At 37.4% G+C, this 22,517-nt stretch overlaps 1 protein-coding gene across 1 annotated transcript in view; it reads right to left on the bottom strand.

Moving 5' to 3' along the window:
• Paxbp1 (PAX3 and PAX7 binding protein 1) overlaps positions 1 to 22,517 on the bottom strand; it is a 33,163-nt gene that overhangs the window by 3,894 nt on the left and 6,752 nt on the right. The window contains exons 4-16 of the mRNA XM_013027512.1: positions 22,080 to 22,301; positions 21,509 to 21,612; positions 19,868 to 20,085; positions 19,181 to 19,370; positions 15,384 to 15,507; positions 12,144 to 12,243; positions 11,942 to 12,057; positions 9,888 to 10,087; positions 7,953 to 8,097; positions 6,606 to 6,727; positions 5,585 to 5,661; positions 4,773 to 4,839; positions 1,414 to 1,560 (exon numbers count right to left, since the gene is read on the bottom strand). Coding sequence (XP_012882966.1) covers positions 1,414 to 1,560; positions 4,773 to 4,839; positions 5,585 to 5,661; positions 6,606 to 6,727; positions 7,953 to 8,097; positions 9,888 to 10,087; positions 11,942 to 12,057; positions 12,144 to 12,243; positions 15,384 to 15,507; positions 19,181 to 19,370; positions 19,868 to 20,085; positions 21,509 to 21,612; positions 22,080 to 22,301 — 1,832 coding nt within the window. The remainder of the gene's footprint in view (positions 1 to 1,413; positions 1,561 to 4,772; positions 4,840 to 5,584; positions 5,662 to 6,605; positions 6,728 to 7,952; positions 8,098 to 9,887; positions 10,088 to 11,941; positions 12,058 to 12,143; positions 12,244 to 15,383; positions 15,508 to 19,180; positions 19,371 to 19,867; positions 20,086 to 21,508; positions 21,613 to 22,079; positions 22,302 to 22,517) is intronic.

Here is a 22,517-nt window from a genome sequence, read left to right as displayed (position 1 = left end):
TTCTGAAGGGATTTTTTAAACATATTAATATTACAAAGCAAAATTTTAAAAACATTGTCTGGTATTTAAATAAATTAGGGACATAAAATGAACAATCAATGGCTTGACTGGTCAGTCTTCTAGGAAACCCTGAGCAAATTTGAGTTATCCTTCATGAGAAACTTTTGGTACAAAACCACACGCACAAACATTCCACAACTTAGTGACTTCCACGCAGGTGGTAAGTCAAGCTGCCCTCAAGTATGGTTAGAGCATCCATCCCAGAGGTATAGTCCAGGGCAAGGGCCTTCTTAATAAGGTAAATAGGGGACTGTGGCAGTGCCAAAGCTTAAGGGTGAGACTTATTCTCTCATGGGACAGGTCTGCCTGACATGGGTGATCAAATAGGTAGAGAAGGCTCACCACTACAAGAGTCAAGGGGTCACTCGAGCAATGCCTGATTCCAGGGCTAGAACAAAGCACGTACATAATGAAATAGAACAGCTCACACCAGAAAGAAGAAACACCCCCCTCTCAAAATGAGTGAACACTTCCTAAGTTTACAGAGTGAAATCTACAAGGAAAATCTGCAACAATTTCTGCCAAAGGCACAGAATTTGAATCTAATCAAGAAACTATCAGAAAAAACCAAACTGAAGGACATTCTATAAGATCACTGGCCTATCATGTTCAGAAATAAGTTCAGAAATATCAAGGTTAACAAGGTCAAAGGAAGGCCGAAAAACTTCTGCATTAAAAAAACTATGCTAATTAAATGCAATACATGATTAGGGTATTTCTTTTGTCAGTGAAAGATGTTCTGACATAGTGACAAATGTACACTGGAAAGTTTTCCAAAGGATTAGGAACAAGTAACACATAAATGTTCATTTTCCTGATGTTATGATGACATCCTAATCACGTAGCCTAATATCAATTATTTGGTGTTGGGGATAGTATCTAATACACTGATTTTTCAAAGGAAAAATTGTGCAGTGCTACTTGCAAACTTTTGTTAATTTTGTTTCAAAATGTCTTTTGCAAGCTAGAGGTATTGCTCAACTGCTAGACAGTACCTAGCTAGCACGTATGAAACTCTGAATTCCAACTCCAGTACCACCACCAAAAAAAGGGGGGGAGGGGTGTATTTTATCAAATAGTGTGACTTACATAAGTAGAAAATATTATTTATTCAGTATAGTTTTGCTAATACCTACAAAAATAGATATAAACAGGCATGTACATATACATTTATAGACTGTCATGTAACAATGAGGGGATTGGGACTACATGGAGGGTCAAGACATAGTCTTCCTCACATCATACCCAATAACTAAAGGGAATTTATACAGTTCTCATTCCCCTCACAAACTAAGAAAACAATACATTTAATCCAGGGACTTTAAATACTAGAACATAGGTCATTTAACTCACATTTTGGGCTTTTTTGATGCTGTCATCTCCATATTCTGAATTCTGAAAGGCCATAAGGATGTATCTATTTAATAAACCATCTATTGATAACTCCTGCAGTGTTTTATTTGAAAAAATGCCATACCACTGAAGAAAATTTCCCAATAGCTAGGAAGAAAAAGAAAATAAGAAACAATGTTAAATGAGGCACAAAGTGCATTTAATTACAAAGTAAAACAGGACATACAGTAGATGTTTCCCAAACTATTAGTAAGCACTTGAACTTTAATTAGCTAAGATTTAAGTAACCACACATAGCTGGTGGCCACTGTATTGCTCAGGACACATATGAAACATTTTCTATCAGTGCAGAAAGTACTACTTGGGCAATGCTGGTTCCTTGCTGATTCTTTCAATGCTGATTTTTAAGTTTAAAATTATACCTAAGCTAATCCAATGTCCAGACACACACAGATAGATAGATAGATAGATAGACAGACACACACACAGACACAGACACAGACACACACACACTCATGCAAAGAAGCCAGGGGCGGGGGGGGGGGGGTCGGTGGGAGGTTGTCTTTTTCTGATTGTAACATTGCATACTACAAGCTAGGGCTCCGTTATGTTCCCTGGATAATTCAAGTTACTCAAGTTCAATACTATAAAACAAAAACTAATCAGATAAAATGGAAGTCATATCTCATCCCACCACAAGAATTTCTAGCTCCCCACTTACTTCTCAACTCAGTAAAATGAGAACTACTGCTTCTAAGGCCACAAACCTGTAGGTCGTTCTTGGTCTCTCCCTCTAGTTAACTGATTCCACCTCTGCCTCTCTAGTTCCCACTGACACTCAACTAATCTATAACACTGCTATCTCTTCATGTATCCTGAAGCTATTCCAGTGTTTATGAGTGTGAGTTTTGCAGCAACCTGTCTCAAGCAGGGTTCCATGACAGAAATAATCTGACACAAAATGATTTGCATGACTTTATTAAATTTTCCCTAAGACCTTAATATATCCCAAGAAAATATAACACCATCCTTGGTGTATTAACAAGTCCATCATTATACTCAGTAGAGGCCTTGGGGTTTTTTGTATCCTCTTATAGAACCCTGTTGAGAGAAGCCCTCAAGAAACCTACTGGCCTACGCTGGTTCCCAGCTCTACGACTATATACTGACTGAATCTGGGCAGATTATTCTGTGCCTTGCTGTCTTGTCCACTGTGTGAGAGCAATACAGATACCTTAGAGCCACACGAAAGATTCACAGAGATGACATATTCAAAGGTTGTGGCACAGTGCTTGATACACAGAAAATAAATACTAAGCAAAATAATCTTAAAAGTAATAAGGCTGAAGGGCTGGTTCAGTGGTACATTGCTTCTCTAGAATGTATAGGGCCTAATTTGACACCTAGTTGTCACCAAAAGAAAAACACAAGCACAAAAAAAAAAAAACAATAATAAATGTATGTAGAGCTTAATAAAATGCGGAGCAGGTACCATAGCTCACACTAACCCGAGCTACTCAGGAGGCAGCGCAAGAACACCTGCCTTTGCATATATGAGGCCTTGAATCCAAATACCAGTCCCTCCAAAAAACAAAATAATAAAAATAGCAATTTGTTTATGTTCCTTCATGCTAAAAACGTTCCCACACCCTCACATATATGGCCAATTTTCAATGAAAGTATAAAAGCAATTCAAGAAAAGACAATCTCTATCACAAATGGTGCTGGAACAAAGGAACTTTAAAACAAGCTTCACACCCACAATAAAAACTAAATCAAAACATCATAGAACTAAATGTAAAACTAAAACCTTAGTGAATACTGATTTCTTAGGTACAGCATCTCAAGTACAACTCTTAACAGCATAAGGTGATACAGCAGACATTATCAAAATAGAAGTCTTCTATACATGGAATGCTTGTTACAAGAAACATTACACATTAAAAAAACCCACAAAAGTAAACAGCCTCTGACAAAGGACTTCTCCCTAGAACTCAAAGCTCAATGTAAAACAGTACAATTTAATACATGAGCAAAGGATCTGAAAAGACAGATGGCAAAGAAGCACAATAAAATAGGCTCCACAAGACTGGCAATATCCTATATGGGAGAGAAAGCAGGACAAGAATGTTCACATGGTAGGGGAGAAGGCAGAATGGCCCAGCCTCAGCCACTCTGGAAAACAGCCTTGCCTACTTCACTCAAGTGAAATGAAAACCTACCAACTCAGAAATCCCTGTAGCAGCTATATTCACAATTACCCCAAGATGGAAGCAATCCAAATTTCCTTCAACTACGGAATAGAGAGCAAACAACACAATAGAAAAACACAACTCAGGTATATTCATCCACCTTATGGTAGAATATTACTCAGCAATAAAAAGCTGTGAACTACTGATAGTGCTCATAATAGATTGAGTCTCAAATGCATTATGTTAGGACTCAAAATGGTCTACAATTCCATTGATAAGACATTCTTGCAAAGAAAACCAGAAGACATAAACAGATTGGGAGATGGCCAGCAATAAGATGTAGGCTTGACTATACAAGGAATTTCTGGGACATTGCAAGTGTAACATGCCTTTCATTTTGGAAGCAACGACATGAATATAATCATTATATTCTTTCATGAGAACTCACATTAACTACACAGCAAAAGGAAAGAAGAGGGAAGGAGGGAAGGAAAAAGAAAGGAGGAAAGAGGGAATGAGGGAGAGAAAGGTAAGGAAAGAGAGACAAAGAGATGGGAGAGGAGGGGGTTGGAGAAAAGAGAAGAAAGGAAGAAAAATCAGTATGGTGGATTCCTAAAATTTCTAGGATAAAGATCAACCTTTCACATAAGCTCATGGACTCCTGACCGCTTCCCAAACTCAAACTATCCTATACATTTTTTTTTTCAAGTCTTCCTAGTGTGGCCTGCTCTCCATCACCTCAGAGCCAAATTCTATTTAATTCCTCAGGGTAGCAGAGGATCCCCTGAGAAGAAATCTTGAGTTCTTGGCAGCAGCTGTAAATTACAACTGCAAATCCCCCTTTATAACTCAGCACATCTGCGATTACCTGTTTGTCATCTATTATGTTGAACTGTAAACTCCATGAAAGCTATAGTGACATATCCCTGACGTTCAGCAGAAGTTCTGGTACTCCATGAGCTGAATAAATTAGTTATACGTTAGTTAGGCAGCTTACTGTGTAGCTTGAGCCTTAATTTGAAACTGAATTCATTTTGTATTGTGGAAATCAAACCCAAGTGAACTTCTGAAATAAAATTAATTTGTAAAGTAGAGCTTCTGTTCATAATAGTTAATAAAAATCCTTTCCAAACAAAAGCTAAAATCTTTTAGCCTACTGATACATACCTTAACTGAAGACCAAAACTGTCGTTGAAAAAACAAGTAAGGCCCAGAATTTTTATTTTCTAAGACACTAAATTAAAAAACAGAAACACATCATGACCAAATAAGTTTATACGTGCCATATAATTTTTATAAACACAATTTCTACAATAAAACAGATCAATAAAGGAACAAAGTAGGGGCCAGATATAGAGATTCAAACCTATAAATTCTAGCTAGTCTGGAGGCAGAGATTAGGAGGTTTAAGATCTGATGCCAGTGTGGACAAAATAGTTCATGAGAATATATTACCAACCCAGTAACAGCTAGGCATGGTGGTAGACCACTGTCATCTCAACAATGTAGGAAGTGAAAACATGTTCAAAACCAGCCTGGGCAGGAAAGTCTGTGAGATGCAGGAAGTGGAACAATGGCTCAAGTGCTACAGTCTTAGTTAGTCTTGAGCAAAATGAAGGTCAAGGACAGAGCCTAGGCCCTGAATCCAAGCCCAGAACTGGCACCAAAAGTAAAAAAGGCAACAGAAAGCCAGTTTGTAAGCCTGACAACTTGGGGGGATGACTGGGTTCAGTCTGAAATACAATGTGAAATCTCAAAAACATAAAACATAATATAAATTTACTTCAAAATATGGATGCAGAACCAAGATCACGAATTACTTTATTCTGGTAAAGGGAACAATTTTCCCACTGAGGTAGGCTCTGGATTAATGGTTTACAAAGGTGAAATTGTCAAGCTATTTAGTTTCTAGAATTTGACAAGCCTTCTCTAAAAGAGAATGAAGAGTATCATGTTTAATGTTCTCACAAATTACTTACTTTTTGGGATATAAGGGCATGAATACATCATCATCTAAAGTTCTTCTCATTCTCAATAAAAGTGCCTTTAGGTATACCTAAAAAATTAGAAGTAGATCATATATCCTAATAACGTTTAGTAATTTTGACACTTAAAAGCTCTATAAGGTGATTCCTTCAACAATTGCTAAACACAAAAAGCCATTTACACATCTTTCAATCCCCTAAATCTACTAATAAAGATTCAGGATCCTACATATAATTTGCTGCTTCTCAAAATCAGGTTAGTGAAAATTCCCCCATTAAGCTCTTAGGAATGTTCACTGAGGGAGAATAGCAATTTTAAGTTTAGAAATTAGTTATAAAGAGATATTGACCAATATGCATTGTACTTATCTGATTTGAACTGAAACCCTTTTGTACAACTAAATAAAAAGCATAATTAGAAACAGAAGTTGGTTATAAAAGAATAGTTTTCATTTAGTCCATTTATTTATTAATTTATTTGAATGTAAAAACACTAAAAAAATTTAACTATCTTAGTAGTTTTATAGTTTTCTTTCTCACCCAAAATAGTTTTTAAAGGGACACTTGATGAGAGTGGAAGTAGGGGTAAAGTAGCGAGAAGCAGCACAAAAACAGAGTTTGCTGACTAATAACATCTTCTTTCCACTTCAGCATCTCCACCTTTGTGTTTTCTTTTCTTTTTTTGGTCCGGTCATGGGGCCTGAACTCTGGGCCTGGGCGCTGTCCCTCAGCTCTTCAGCTCAAGGCCAGCATTCTACCACTTGAGTCACAGCGTTTTTCTTTTTGCTTATGTGGTACTGAGGAATCGAACCCAGGGCCTAAGGCATGCAAGGCAAGCGCTCTACCACTGAGCCACCTTCCCAGCCCCTCCACCTTTGTGTTTTCAAGACCCAGGTTATCCCAGTGTGAAAATCCGATTTCTGGCTGATTTAGAATAAACCATTTGTTCTCACCACTCCCATTCATGTCTAAATGAAGAAGAAAAATCTTCCCAAAGAGGGGAATTAAAAATTACCTGGGTGTTTTTGTTTTCTGCATTCACTACTGAAGGATAGCCACTTATTAATTTTAGCGTAATTCCAACCATTCTTGAAGTCTGTGTTGTAGAAAATGGGTCCCACATATTTTCAGCTATCACTATTTTTAAAAAAGGATTATGTTGAGATACAGAAATAAATTGCAGTTTACTTATTCTGATGCCAATTAGCTCTCTAAATGCAATCTTGACTAACTGTTCCTGTCTCTACATACGCTTTAGCCTTCCTTGTCCAATTCTCTGGGAACTAGGAGGGTCAGAGATATGTAGAAGTAATTGGCATTCCCCTTATGTATGCTGCTCAATGCAAATAAGCATGCAGACATTTCTGTATTTCAAAAGATGTCATTTCAGCACCTAGAATTACTAAGAAATTCAAAATCCGTGTTTAATATTTAAAATTGGGCCCTATACCAACAATTCCTAATTGCTTTGAAAAAAATGGAAGAACACTGATAATATGTTCCCACCTATCTCCCTCTCAGTCTTTGGGTAGTGCTGGGTGTAAGATCCGCTCCTGGATGGCCAGCAGACTCCACCCTCCTCGTAGCAAAGTCTCCACCCAGTACCTGCATTACCTAGGCAACTGGGACACCTGGAAGAGGTCACATCTGCATCCGCTGAGGTCACATCTGAATTTGATGTGGCCACACCTTTCTCTGCCCATACCCTAGATAAGGCCTAGCCCAGGCCCAGAGGCCCTCTCTTGCTGCTCTTTTCTAGCTCTCTCTGCTCTTTTCTAGCTCTTTTCTCTCTTTCCTCTCTCTCTCTCCCAGCTCTCTCTCATTCCCAGGCCTTTCCCAGCCATGTGGAATGCCAACCTTGCCTGGTCCCAGCAGGTCTACTGAATAAATCTACCCCTTACCTGAATACCACGTGAGTGCTGCTGTTCTTACTCGGCTACCTCTCTCGCTGCTCTTTTCTAACTCTCTCTGCTCTCTGCTCTTTTCTCTCTCTTTCCTCTCTCTCTTTCCCAGCTCTCTCTCTTTCCTAGGCCTTTCCCAGCCGCGTGGAGTGCCAACCTTGCCTGGTCCCAGCAGGTCTACTGAATAAACCTACCCCTTACCTGAATACCACGTGTGTGCTGGTGCTGTTCTTACTCGGCTACCTCTTTTTAAAAACCTAACGCTGGGGATCTCATAACACTCACCTATGGATCATGTACTGCCCCCTACTCTAGGCCCACCAGAGGTGATCTTCAAGCCTCAAGAAGAATTCTCTCACCTTTGGCCATCTGTGATCACTACCACTTACTATGGATATATATAATATGGATCAGATTAAAAACTTTCAAAAACAGGTTTGGGAAACGGTTCCCATGTTTACCTGTTAGTTTAGGAAGAATCACCTTCTCCACAATGGTAGGTAGCAGAGCAACGTCTACATCATCTTTTTCTTGCTCTCGTTCTTCACAACCATAAAATAGCAAAGATTCAAACCACAACATGTTCTCAAAGTCACGACATTTTGCCTGTAACATATTAAAAATGTTCTTCAAACATTTTAAGTAATGGCTATTTCTGCCTTCAGCCATGTTAAAAGAAATAGAAACTTGATTTGACTTTGGTTGTAAACAAGTAAGAACTACCAAGTATAGGAAACATCTGTCTCCAGATGAGCACAGAAGAACCAGAGAGAGCACAGGGCCAATCCCTGAAAGAAAACACTGATGAGGTGTGTGCCTGGTCCAGAGCAGGGTGGGGGAAAGTACAGTAGTCTTGCCAAGTTGAAGAGACAGAAATGGGAGTTCAAGAGCTGGGAATGTAGATTAGTGGTAGAGCGCTTGCATAGCATGCATGAAGCCCTGGGTTCAATTCCTCAGTACCACATAAACAGAAAAAGCTGGAAGTGGCTCTGTGGCTCAAATAGTAGAGTACTAATCTTGAGCAAAAAGAAGCTCAGGGACAGTGCCCAGACCCTGAGTTTAAGCATCAGGACTGGCAAAAAAAAAGAAAAAAAAAAGAGAGAGAGAGTTTAAGGAGGCTAAGGCAGCTAGAAGCTGTGGAACAGAGGAAGGAGCTATAGGAAAAGAAAAAAAAAAAAGACCTCCAAATGCAACTACGCTTCTGATGGGCATCTTCAGAGACATACTTGCATTGAACCTCCACCAAATCTAGCAAAGAGTAGCAGGAGTCCTGAGCTAAATGGCTCCCAGAGCTTATAATTGTCTCATTTATTTCCAGAATTCATCCTAAGTAATCTTTCCTTATACTTACATATTTGACCTGGCCATTACCAATCCCTTATGTAAGTAATTTCCAAGACCTACCATAAACACCATCACTAGTTCTAAAATAGTCAGTTCTACCCTTCTCCCATATATGATCCCAATGGAGCCTATTTAAGTCCATTTGTCGGGGCTGGGAAGATAACTCAGTGGTAGAGTGCTTGACTCGCATGCATGAGGCCCTGGGTTCGATTCCTTAACACCACATAAGCAGAAAAGCAGGATGTGGCGCTGTGGCTCAAGTGGTACAGTGCTAGCCTTGAGCTGAAGAGCTGAGGGACAGCGCCCAGGCCCAGAGTTCAGGCCCCACAATTGACCAAAAAAAAAAAAAGTGGCATTTGTCTCTCCCTCTTAACTTCGGTTACCACTGGCTTAGTTCAAATTTTCATTCATACTTGCCCCATTGTGTTTTCCCTTAGGTTCTAGGTTTCCCTAGGATCCAAGGACTAACTTGTCATTATTCTTGTTCATTAGTCTAGTATCACTACATGTAACTTAAGCTTAAAAAAAAGCTTCTGGGGGCTGGGAAGGTGGCTCAGTGGTAGAGCGCTTGCCTTGCAAGCCTGAGGCCCTGGGTTCGATTCCTCAGCACCACATAAGCATAAAGATAAAAGCCGGAAGTGGTGCTGTGGCTCAAGTGGTAGAGTGCTAGCCTTGAGCTGAAGAGCTGAGGGGCAGTGCTCAGGCCCAGAGTTCAGGCCCCACGAGTGGACCAAAAAAAATAAATAAATAAAAATAAAAAAAAGCTTCTGAGGAAAGGATGAAACTAAAGACTATTACCAAATATAGTCACTTCAAATTAATTACAGCCTGTCTCCCTTAAAAAATACTTCAGCTATCGAGGTTGAAAGAGAATGATGAAAAAGGTGGTATCAAGATGAATTGTACTTGTACACTGACATGACGAACAGTAATCTTTTAAACAACTACTTAAAGATAATAATTTTTTTAAATTACTTAACTCTACATATAAATCCATGAGAGTAAACATATCCAGACACAAGACTATATTGCTTTCAGTGATGACAACCCACCTCAAGAGGAGTCCAAGTGAGGAGCTGAAGTCTAATGAGTGGATTGAACAACTTTGGCAAACAAAGACCAATGTAAGCATCCTTGTAGGACATGTAGTATTTTGAACGCCATGCTTCAAATTGTGATTTAATACAGTCAATTGAGTAGAAACTCTCAAGGACATCTTCAAAGATCTTGCTGGACTCTTTTGAAATGCGATCTAAGACAAAACCCCAGAGAACCATGGTTAGTATGAAGTAGAAAAAAAAAAAACTTCCCACATTTCCATTATTTACTTTGAGGTTTGAATATCAACAAGGTAATCTCACTAACAAAGGACTAGCTTACTAATTAGTTTGAATAAAAGATAAACATAAGAAGTTTCAATTTGTTGAGGTAATCTTTGTTTTTCAAGATCTTTATAGGTTTAACATTTTTTTCAATATATGTAATTTTCAATTACCAAGGTTTTGTTACATAATACATATCCTTCAACACCACAGCTCAAATGTCACTACACAATTGCATCATGTCTTTCAACACTATTATAGTAACTGCCAGTAATTATACTAACTGCTAGTCAAATGCCAGGTGACTAGATGCTAAGAACCTGTAAGTGAAAGATTCTTTTGGAGTAAGTTATGTGATGCCCTAGATACCTTGATAAAAAATATTTTCTGTGGAGAGATAAAAATCTCAACAACTTCAACTGCAAGAACAATCTTAATCCTCCTAATACTTGGGCAATCTTTTAACACTTGCCCTGTGATTATTATGCAGTAGAAACAGCATTCAGAATGAAAGAGGAAAATGAGTAGATGAGGGAGGAGGTAGAGGGGAGAGAGAAGAGAAGATGTAGCAATAGTAGTGGTAGTAGTAGTAGTTACTGACTCTAATCAAACCTTCAGAATAAATTGTCTTGAAGAAAAGTACTTAAGCAAAACAAAATAATTAGATAAGCATGGTGGCTCATGCCTGTAATCTTTGCTTCATGGGAACTGGAGATCAGGATAATCAAAATTCTAGGCCAGAAAGTGAGGCCTCCATTGCATCAGCAGGGCATCGTGGCTTATGTCTGTCATACCATCTACACAGGGGGCATAGAGAAAAGAATCGTAGTCCAGGCCGGTCCACACAAAAACTTGAGATCCAATCCCTAATATCCTAAAGCAAAAAAGGACTGGGTGCATGATTTAAGTAGTAGAGCACCTGTCCAACAAGCACCAAGCCTGCTCAAACTCCAATGCTAAAGAAAAGAAAAATGGAATAACAAGTTAAACGATATGATCAGGAAAAATATAAATCAGAATATAGGATACTCCTTTAAAAGTGTATGTGTCTCTTACGAAGTATAGACTTAATCAAAAAAACAAAAATAATAGGGAGCCAGGTGCAGATAGCTCATGCCTATAATCCTAGTCACTCAGGAGGCTGAAATATGAGAGTCATAGTCCAAAGCCAGTCAAGGCAGACAAAGAGACTCTTCTCCAGTTCACCACCACAAAGCTGGAAGTACAGCTGTAACTTAAGTGGTAGAGTACCAGCCCTTGAGCTAAAAAATCTAAGGGACAGTGTCCAAGCCCTGAGTTCAAGCTGAGGTGTGAACAAAAAATAAAAAATTTAATAATAGGCCGGGCGCTGGTGGCTCAGGCCTGTAATCCTAGCTACTCAGGAGGCTGAGATCTGAGGATCGCGGTTCAAAGCCAGCCTGGGCAGGAGCGACCATGAGACTCCTATCTCCAATAAACCACCAGAAAACCAGAAGTGATGCTGTAGCTCAAGTGGTAGAGCGCTAGCCTTGAGCTGAAGAGCTGAAGGACAGCGCCCAGGCCCAGAGTTCAAGCCCCACAGCCGACCAAAAAAAAAAAATTAATAATAATAGGTGTGAATATAAAATACATATAAGTAGTCATGTATTCTATATTAAAAGCTGAAACCAAATAAACCTTGGGTAGAAGCCAAGTTTGGAAAATTCTAAACGTTTCATGATAAAACCAAAAGGAAAAAAAAAATATAAAACTCAGCCAACACAGAAACCAAATTGATGAGTGCTATTTCCAAATAAAAGCCTAACCTTTCTCCAGATTGAAATTAGTAATATCTGTAGACGTTTCTTCATCATCACTGGAAAGGCCTTCAAGGTGATCTGCCATCTTCCCGGTTTGCTCTCTGGCTTGTCTTCGACGAGTTCTTGAGAACAAATCCAATTCTCAAGTTAGATAATAAAAGCCACTGTTCCATTCCCTAATGAAGCCACAAAAGCATCTGAGAACTACCTCCTGGCCTCTCGCTCTGCAATCCGACGTTTTGCATGCTCTTGATACAGTGCCCGATCTCGCCCAAAGGAATCAAGATTTGGTGCCATCAGAGCTTTATCTGTAAAATAACAACAGTTAAAATTAAAAGCCTTCCTTCAACAACCCTGAGGAAAGAGTTTGCACAGAACAAGCCATTATGATAGACTGCTTGCTAATCTCAGCAGGTTGATTCTGCAATAAGTGGGAAATCGGACAGGTTTTTAGTTCGGATAAAAATCTTAGCATTATTCTGGACTCCCATAAAAATAAGTAGAAAAATTTTAAGAGTCCAACAACCCTACAAAAATGCAACTAACTGGGCTACTATTACATCTAAATAAATGACTAGCTTATGCTCTCATGATGACCAAATTAAAATTCTAAATTACCTGTGTAAAAGGAAAATAGATTACATTTTTAAGAGAGAAGAACTTAAGACATCACATATAGAATAACATGAAATGACAACAAAGAAACAGGAAGAAAGACTAAGAATAACGTTTTGTTCTGCTTTGTAGGAATTTATGTATTATCAACTATTCTTAGAACTTGGCAACATTGCAAACTGAAAATCTTGAGTAGCTAACCACACCTCTCATACCCTATTTCTTTCACAGCACAATAACCTGGTCTTTCTTTATTTCCACCTGTTTTCCATCTCCTTTATCTATTCTTTTGGAAACTAGGGGAATTTTCTGGCTTTGATTTTCCTATTTAAACTTGTATATCAAATACCATATTTTCAGTTTCCACAAAGTGGTCATGTTTTTACAATATTCCTCCTTTATGGCATCCTTATACTTGTGTTCTGTATGAAGATACTATTATTATCTCCCTGAGGCTGTCATTTAGCTGTAGTTTTCTTACATTGTCTCTTTTCTCAGTTCCTTTTGTCCCATTGCTGATGCTGGCCATCTAGTAAAGGTTAATTTCCTGTTTACATACAAGAGCAAAAATGGAAGCCCTGTATACACAGGCAGGAGTTGTCTAAAAGAAACATTATTTCTTCTAGAGGGATGGTTTGAGTTGTAGAGTGCCTGCCTAGAAACATGAGGCCCTGAGGTCAAATCACAGTACTATTTCCCCAACCCACAAAAATATTCATCTCTATCAGATTACCTAGTAAAATCCTAACTCTTTTACTGGGATCTCCAACAAGTTAGGGCCTCAACATCTTTAATTGGGGACCTGATATTCTTTGCCAGAAAATAACCCAGGGAATTGGAGATAGCAAAATGAAAAGCAGCCACTTAAGGCTACTAATATTTTTTCCAACCTAATAGATTCATCACCATAATCAGCAACAGGAAAAACAAAACTAAAAATCAGCTCTCCATTTCACTGATTCCCAACATTCTAGACCTTAACTATTTTTAAAAGGTGACTTTTTTAAGGTTTTTAAAAACTCTCATTTTAGAATAGCTCATTTAGAAAGGATGAATGTTCCAGAGTTCACTAGCTAGGAAAGACAATATCAATCATAAGTAGCAAGTGTCCTTCATTTCTGTAAGAAATATGCACAGTAAATGCAGGTAAGTGCTTCTAAGTCAATTGCTAAGTATTCTTTTTTTGTTTTAGTTTTTTTATTATTATCTTTAAGTAGTTGTACAAAAAAGTTCCCATTCCACAAAACAGTATGTATTCTTTCTTATTGAAAGAATGATTAATCAATTGATTCTTCAATTTCCCTTGTACTTGTCCTCAAATCTGTTGCAATTAGTGTCTATTTGTCCCAGGAAGTATTTTTCACTTTTCTACAATCTTTCTATTCTTTCCAAATTTCAGTCTAATTAACATGCATCATTTTAACTCTTACTTCAAGTTCCACAATGTGAAAAGCAGATGATAGATAAGAGAAGTTACCTAAGTGAGATGCGCAGCTCACACAAACCATTTAACTTAAAAGAAAAGTATTTCCCTTCATTATATAGCGGTTACCTGTAATCTGCCCCAGAAATCTGGTTCTGTCTGGATCAAAAGTGGTCTGGGAGGGATGCATTAGTCATTTAGGTGTCCAATGCCAGTAATTCTATTTGAACTTGTACAGCAAAAACAGGTCAAGACCATTTATATGGCTCAGCATTGCTAAGTCTGCCTGCATTTGGCGAGCCTGCCTCAGCAATGCAGGCCATATGACGGCCTCTTTCTGCTTCTCCAAAACCCATCAGACACAAGGCAGGATGCTTTCTCAGGGACCTAGACTCTGACTGAAGGGCACCTTGTATGGCAAAGCAGTGTGCTAGGAGTACCATTCAGCTCTTTTGGGCTTGAACCACATGGTATGGTGGTTTAACATGCAGATTCCTGGACATGGAAGACCAGTAAGCACCTCTAAGGACAAGACCAGAAAATCTACATTTTAAATTAGTATATCTCAGGGTAGCACATTTGAGACTGCTAACCCAGGAGCAAAGAAATGACAAAAGAAAACACGAGGAACCCACATTAGAAAAGTCCCCAGTAAAGCCCAAGAATGTGGAAGGCCATAGAAAAAAATTAAACTAAGAGCTTTATAAAAGCAACTAGTTAAAGAATCTCAGCTAAACTAACTTGAAGAGTTTTTAAATAATTTTTATTTTTTATAATACTTGTCATGTAGGACTCTAAATTTAATTTCTATACTTTTACACAAAATTACAAGAGCTGCAGGCATTCACTGACTTTAAAAAACACAAATACAAACAAGAATGTTAAAAAAAAAAAACACAACACCTTGACTTTGGCTTTATCCCGAAGGGTTAGTAAACTCCTGTAATCTGAGGTTATTACTGGCTACATAATACTTCTTTCATCACCCTCCCCATAAATCTTTCCAGTCTCTAAATTCAAAATCTTTTATCGTGATTGAAAGCATCACTTGTACCTGGGTTATGAACACAATGAAATGATAGGAAAAAATCAGCTAGAGCCAAGCAGATAGTAATTTTAAGATGAAACACTGATAAGATATTCTATGCTGTACAAAAGAATGAAAAAAATATGTGCAAAGGAGAGTAAGACTGAGAAGAGCACTGGTGCATATTTTTAGCTCCTCTGTGAAGCCACATTTTTTTATCACAATTCAAATACATGCTGTTATAGTCTGTAGCTCTACCTGACACAACAAGGAGACTTGTTTAAAAAAAAAAAAAGTTCCCTGAGATTTCTAATTTTCAATTAGACTGCACTAAGTAAACAAGGTTGTTTAATGAAAAATAAAAACCTTCAAGATGGACTGACTTGAATGGCTTGAAAACTCCGAAGATTCATCTTTAATATCATCTTGTCGTCTTTGGACAAGGCGAGAAGCTCGCTGTTTGTACAGCTGATGTATTGCTGATTCAAGTTCATTAATCAGTGGCACCTGTAAAAATACAACACACTCCGTAACACCAAACTCCTTAGGTGCTTTTTATTTGAGGGTTCCATATTATTTCCGGATTTCTGTAAAAGCCCCCTCTCTATGGGCAAAATAATCATGAATTCCTAACAGAACATGAGAGCAGTTCAGTTCTGCAATGAATAGGAAGCATCACTCTTCTTCAAATCCACATACAGAGCTACTATGTCTATTGCCTAGTTGTTGGAGCAAAGGTTTCGTTAAGAAATTTAATACGTAAGTATTAAGATAGCAAGTAAAGAAATGCCGAAAATTTTAGTGCTTTATCTTTAGAGAATATTTAAGTAACTTGTAAATCTTACAAATGCATGTTTTTAATTTTCCAGCAACATGATCTACAAAAACCATTATCACTATTCAATGCCAAGCAATCAACCAACCCACAACAGCTAAGAACAAGAGTCTGCTACCTGTCCAGCTTTGGACATTTAAAGTGATCTGCCATCGAGATATACCAAGTAGCCTATAACAATTTATTATATAATTTTGCACCTTAATTATGTATTTTCTATGTAGACCAACTGAGGTATAGGGCTAAAAAAGTTCTATCTATCACTAACCTACCAGATATCAATACATCTCTAACTTAGCAAGTTCTTCTCTTCCTATATCAAATGCTTAATTTTTTTCCATATTGTAAATTTTACTGCAAATTCTTTTATTGTAAAGTAAAAATATACTTGATTCATACAGAATACAAAAGTTTATAGAACAAGATCCAATGTTTTTTAAAAAGCAGAAAGCTTAGTTTATAAAGATTATAACCAAATGCTATGAAACTTTCACAAACACTAACAACCACTAAACATACCTGAGGAAACCAGAAATTCTAGTTTCCCGATGGTTAGTGCAAAGGAAAACACATTATTTAGAGTTTGGGAACACTGGCACCAAGTGTTATAGCAGCTTCCTGAACTGAACAGACTGCAAACGGAAATAAAAAAAAAAAAAAAGGCAGGTGGAATACAAAGATGTCTATAATAAAATCAATTTTACCTATACGTGTATGATTCCATTGCAAAAGTGGCAAATGTTCACAGAAAGGTTGAAATAATGGAGTCATTTTGTTTTTCTTTGCCACACCATGGGCAACAATGTCCCCAAATCTGCCATAGTTATCCTAAACAACTCAGTCTAGAGACTCTACTATTCAATTTTAATGTAATCTGATTTTCTTTAAAGCAATTACTGCCCTAGGGTGACCATTTCTCCATCTCCCACCTTTTCCCGTACTCTTTTCTTTAAGCCAGACAGACTAAAGACAAACAGATCTAAGATGCATTCTTTCAGTCTTGGACATTTACATTTCTCTAATTCTAAGAGCGACACAGTTGAGCTGGCATCAGAGAGAATTTTAATTATCCAATGTGTAGTTAAGATTCTGGTCATGCAATTATTCTTTTTAGTTAGTTGGGTTGCTTTTTAACAAAGCCTAGAGAAAAGTTCAAAGAAATATTTTTTTTTTTTTTTTTTTTTTTTGGTCGGTCGTGGGGCTTGAACTCTGGGCCTGGGCGCTGTCCCTCAGCTCTTCAGCTCAAGGTGAGCGCTCTACCACTTGAGCTACAGCGCCACTTCCGGTTTTCTTTTATTGGAGATAGGAGTCTCACAGTCTCTCTTGCCCGGGCTGGCTTTGAACCATGATCCTCAGATCTCAGCCTCCTGAGTAGCTAGGATTACAGGCGTGAGCCACCAGCGCCCGGCTTCAAAGAAATATTTCAAACTCATTTTTAACTCTCACTGAAGTACCTGGCAATAGTGACTTATTTCAAGAGTCTGCACCACGACAAATTATTTTACCCTTTCCAAACTCAAAACTATCAATATAATTATTACGTTTGGGCCAAATCTCAGGTAAAGAACACCAGAAAGATGACAAGAGAAACAAAACAAATTCTTAACAAGTAATTTAAAACCTAAATTTAACCATTTCTAAGAAAAGAGAAGTCTGAAAGAGTAGTTTTTTAGTATAGCAACAAAATCAAATATTCAAATCTATTCAATTGTTTCTAAATACTTTCTTATTCCATATATTTTTAAGATGACTGGATCAGTCCTCAGCACATCCTTAACACAATTTAATGCATATGAAGATGTTAAAATAAAACATCTTTTAAACACATTATTATCTACCCTTTTAATTAAAATGTAATCACTACAGATCTCCACGAATAGTCATGATTAGCACAATCATGACTTGTCTAGAAACAGGATAATCAAGGAGAGATAAAGCACACTACTAATTCAGCACTGGAAACTAAGTGTCCTATCCTTGTTTTTAATTCAAGAATGATATGGTCTAGCTTACTATATTGTCAATTATTTTTTAGCATTGTGTATACAGTTTGGAGTATCTATGTTTATTCAAGTAAATTCCAAAGCAAAAGCCAAGATACTTCAAAAGCAGCAATTCCTAGGAACAAATCTCACAAAGTATCATTTTGGACCAAGATCCTTTCTCTAGCCAGCTCTGACACATACCTCCCACTTCCAGTCCTGACTCCAGCCCCTGCCCTGAGAACACAGTCAAACTCATTCTTTCCTCCCAACTCCCCAGCAACTGTTCCGCCACAAGGAATGTCATAGCTTAGACTGCAGTTGCCTTTCCAGAAACCAGGCAATAGAATAAAACATCGATAAATACAACAAAACATTGATAAATACAAAGGAGAGGAAAGGGTAACATTGTCATCCAGCATGCAACCACACACTGACTGGAAAACCATCAAAATCCACTAGAAAGACAAGTTCTTTTACTACCATTTAGTTTTACAATACCTAACAATCGGCAGAGACAATCTAAAGTTAAAATACCCATTTGACCATACTGTAAGTTTGTAGTTTCTATGCTAATCCTAGTCAATGATAAGAGGAAATGTGCCTTCTGATCCAAAGTTAAATGGTAAGCCATTTAAGGACCATTATTTTTAATTTTTTTAAAGCCTGTGGAGTCCACAATGCTTATAAGCCTAGTGCAAATAGTACATTTATCCTAAAGAAACATCAACTGAGAAATCATCTGAGAAGTTAGCTGCATGCAGCTAATTTTTAAAAATGTAAACAAATGGTAAATAGAATGCAAAAAAGTGCTAATTATGATACTAAATAATGAATTTGAAAGAAATGAGACCTCAAAAGAAATGCTTAATAGTTTCTGAGATGAATAAAGACACATGGCTTATTTAAATGAAAATGAAGAACAATGGCAATCAAGTACTTTGGGCAAAAACAAAAACTACTGAAATCTAACTATGCATTTATTACACTAACAATCATATATTTAGACTTGTAGGAATAGTTTAAAATTAAGCTTACAACTGAAGTATAAAAATGAATATTTCTATCGTGAGTCTCATATTAGCAATTCAGCAAAGGCCTATAAATCTACCATTATATTGAAATTAAGACTTGCCAAAGTCTCATTAGAATGTCCCCTGAAGTACTCTCATTTTCTGTTTTCAATAGAACTGTACTACCCCAAGAAAGAATGCCACTAATGAAGCAAAGAAAATGAAGCATTTTTCACCACTTCTAAGGTTGAATTCATAGATATTGAGAATTACAGAATGGTCTACACAAGGCCCGCTAGACCTCCTCATTATTGCCTTATTCAAAGAGATTAATATTTTTGCATTCTTACCTTTTCACTGAAACACTCAAGCAAGTCTTGGACATACCCTCGCATTTCTTGCAAAAATTTATACCGTTCACCAATACCCCCAGAAGACCCTTCTAATCTTTCAATAGCCCTCGTAGAGTCCACTCGGCTTTGCAGGTGTTTCTCATGCTGCTGTCGATTTGTTTTGTGCAATTCTTTCATGGAATCCAACCTTAAGAACACAAAAGGATAAATATAACATTTACATCCAAAAGTCTATGCTGTCGGGACTCTTGCAATTATTATTATAATGCATTTAGTTCCACTGTTAGAACATAAAGACACTTGGAATGGCATCTTTTCATCTGCACTGCTCTTTCTCAAAAAAAAAAAGAGGCAGTTTTCAGACTTAATATGCAGTTATTTGGTGTGCTAGCCAAAATTGTACTGTCTTGCTTTTCCCCCCATATCTTGACTACACTTTTGGAGTCCAAGAGGTGCAAATTCAAACTGTCTTCAACATGACCATGGAGTGGCATTTTTTTTCCTAAACTTTCGAGGCTTCCATAGAAGTAATCCAAGAAGAAAGGTGATGGCATCTTCTGTTTAGCTCTGGAAGGCGGGCCAGTGAATCTTCTTTGCCGATATTCTGTATCTGCTACCCCAGACTACAAGTTGCCTGAGGGAACAGAAAGCTAGACAGGTCTTTAAGAAGTTGATCTGCCCTACCTGTCTTTAAGCTGTTTCTTTACCAAATCAATAGTAACGGGAGTCATCTCATTACTGGGAGTTTTGAAAGGGACTGTGTTATCTGATTTTTGAGATTTAGCATCTGATGATCCATAAGTCGTATAACTATATGGTATGCCATAGGATGAACCATAAGGCATTGTCTGGTACGTGTTCTGGTAGTACATATTCACTTCTGTGGGCTGACTTGCTTGAACCTAGAAAAAAATGGATATATAGAAAACAAATGGGTGAACTTTTAAAAAGAACAAAACATCATTAGGGGTAATGATAAAAACAATAACCATTTCTCAAATACTATGTAATTAAAATTAGTAATGGTACAATTCTTAGAAGACAACTAAAAGTAAGATTAGAAGAACGTGATTTGATGGAATCACTAAATTCTAAATTTCTAATAAGTTTCGGTTCAGAAGTAGAAGGGACATAAAAATAATCCTGAGCCATCATTTTATCAGTGGAAGAGGCTAAGGAGAGTTTGCCAAGGTCAGAGAATGGACAATCTACAGATTACAACTTAAGCATCCTGATATCTAGTCCAAGACTTTTCTTATACTGTTTTTTTGGTTTTGTTTTCTCTCTCTTCTCTCTCTTGTTTTGCTGGTCCTGGAGCTTGAACTCACGGCCTGGGCACTGTCCCTGAGCCTCTTTGTGCTCAAGGCTAGTGCTCAACCACCTGAGCCACAGCGCCACTTACAGCTTTTTCTGAGTAACTTATTGGAGATAAGAGTCTTATGGACTTTTCTGCCTGGGCTGGCTTTGAACCCTGATACTCAGATCTCAGCCTCCAGAGTAGCTAGGTATTACAGGTGTGAACCACTAGTGCTTGGCTATATTACTTTCTTAACACCATCCAAACACATGCAAATTCTGGCTTAAAACACTATTAATATAAAAAAGAACAATTTTTTAAAGTGTTCACTATATAATTTTATTCACTATCTTCTATAAAAAAATTGTTCTTAGTATTTGGGGAGTACTTTTCATTTTTCTAAGATTGTATGTTCCTACAAAACCCATTTTCTTCAAAATAAATTTTGTCAGAAAAAAATAAGGTATCTAGAAAAGAATATATTCATCTAAAGCAGTGGTTCTCATATTTTACTGTGTATCATAATCACCTACAGGGCTTCTTCATCAGATTGACAGGCACAATGGTTAGAGTTTCTGACGCTAACGTTCACAGGTGTGACTGATGCCCCTAGCTAATGGACTACTAATCTAAGAAATTGAAAATTCTCTCATTTTTCTGACTGTAAAAGCAAGCTAATTTAAAATGGCTCATGTAGTTTTCTGGACTATGCTATTTGGAGGAATGACAAACATTCAATATGAACTAAGTTTTTAACAAGAGGACAAAAAGCCTTTTAACCCTTTTTTTGTTTTTTTTTTTTTGCCAGTCATGGGGCTTCAATTCAGGGCATGGGCACTGTCCCTGAGCTTCTTTTCGCTCATGACTAACATTATACACCACTTGAGCCACAGCGCTACTTCCGGCTTTTTCTGTGTATGGGGTACTGAGGAATCAAACCCAGGGCTTTATGCATGCTAACCAAGCACTCTACCATTTAGCCACCTTCCCAGCCCTTAACCTATTTTTAAATATATAACTCTTTTTACCTGAGGAATATTAATTCCTTTTCTTATCTGCTCCTGTTCCCAGCGGCTGAGCTCTTCATCTTGTTCTCCAGTGACTAAAGCATCATCATCACTCCCCTCAATCCCTGAGCCAGGAGCACACAGGAAATTAATTATGTAATACCCAAATAGCAGAAGGGAAGAGATACTATCCTATTCACAAGAATTAAGCTATTATTATTATTATTATTTCTATTTGTAACTCAGTCTGACCAAAATATCTACTACGGTATCTCTCATTCAATACTGCTGACATTGTCTGCCATAATCACAATACACCTGGGTAGCTAATTGTTAAAATATTAGATTGGATTATTAATTTCTGTAAGCTTGATATCAGCCCAACAAAGTGAAGAACAAAACCACCTGTCTCTTATAAATATTAATACACACACACACATACATGCAGAGTAATACAATTCTAGCCACAAGTGTTTAAATAGTATCACAATTACACTATAGTTTTCAAAATTTTCAAGTAACAAATCAAATCGCAATTAAAAGCAATGCAATGGTACAGTGGGATTACTACTATCCAGCAATATCAAGTTACCTATTTCCTCGGCAATTTTTTGTCTTTGTGACTTTTCTTTCACAGAAAAAACTATACGGCGTTTCTCATCATCATCTTCATCATCGCTGGCATCATTCTCATCTTCTCGGACAAGACGGCTTTTACCTGACTCATTATCATGAGGAGTGAAATCCCCTAGTTCCCGGGCCATTTGACGCTTTTTTCTTGCAGCATGTATAAACGCTGCATCTGGAATTTCTCCTGTAAACAAATGATTAATTATAAAATATGACAATACTATGTGTATAAAGTTGTTTTTCAGAACATATGAATAACATAACCTAATATAGGCTTGTTACAGTAATAGTTTTTTTTTTTTTTTTTTTGCTGGTATTAAATGTCATTTGGAGGAGGTTTGTTTTTTTTTTTTCATCAGTCATGGGACTTGAACTCAGTCAGGGTCTGGGCACTGTCCAT

This window comes from Dipodomys ordii, unplaced genomic scaffold, assembly GCF_000151885.1.
Source record: "Dipodomys ordii isolate 6190 unplaced genomic scaffold, Dord_2.0 Scaffold104, whole genome shotgun sequence".
In the NCBI taxonomy this organism is placed as follows: Eukaryota; Metazoa; Chordata; class Mammalia; order Rodentia; family Heteromyidae; genus Dipodomys; species Dipodomys ordii.
Note: the sequence above shows the minus strand (reverse complement) of the source record. Positions and strands in the feature narration are given on the sequence as shown.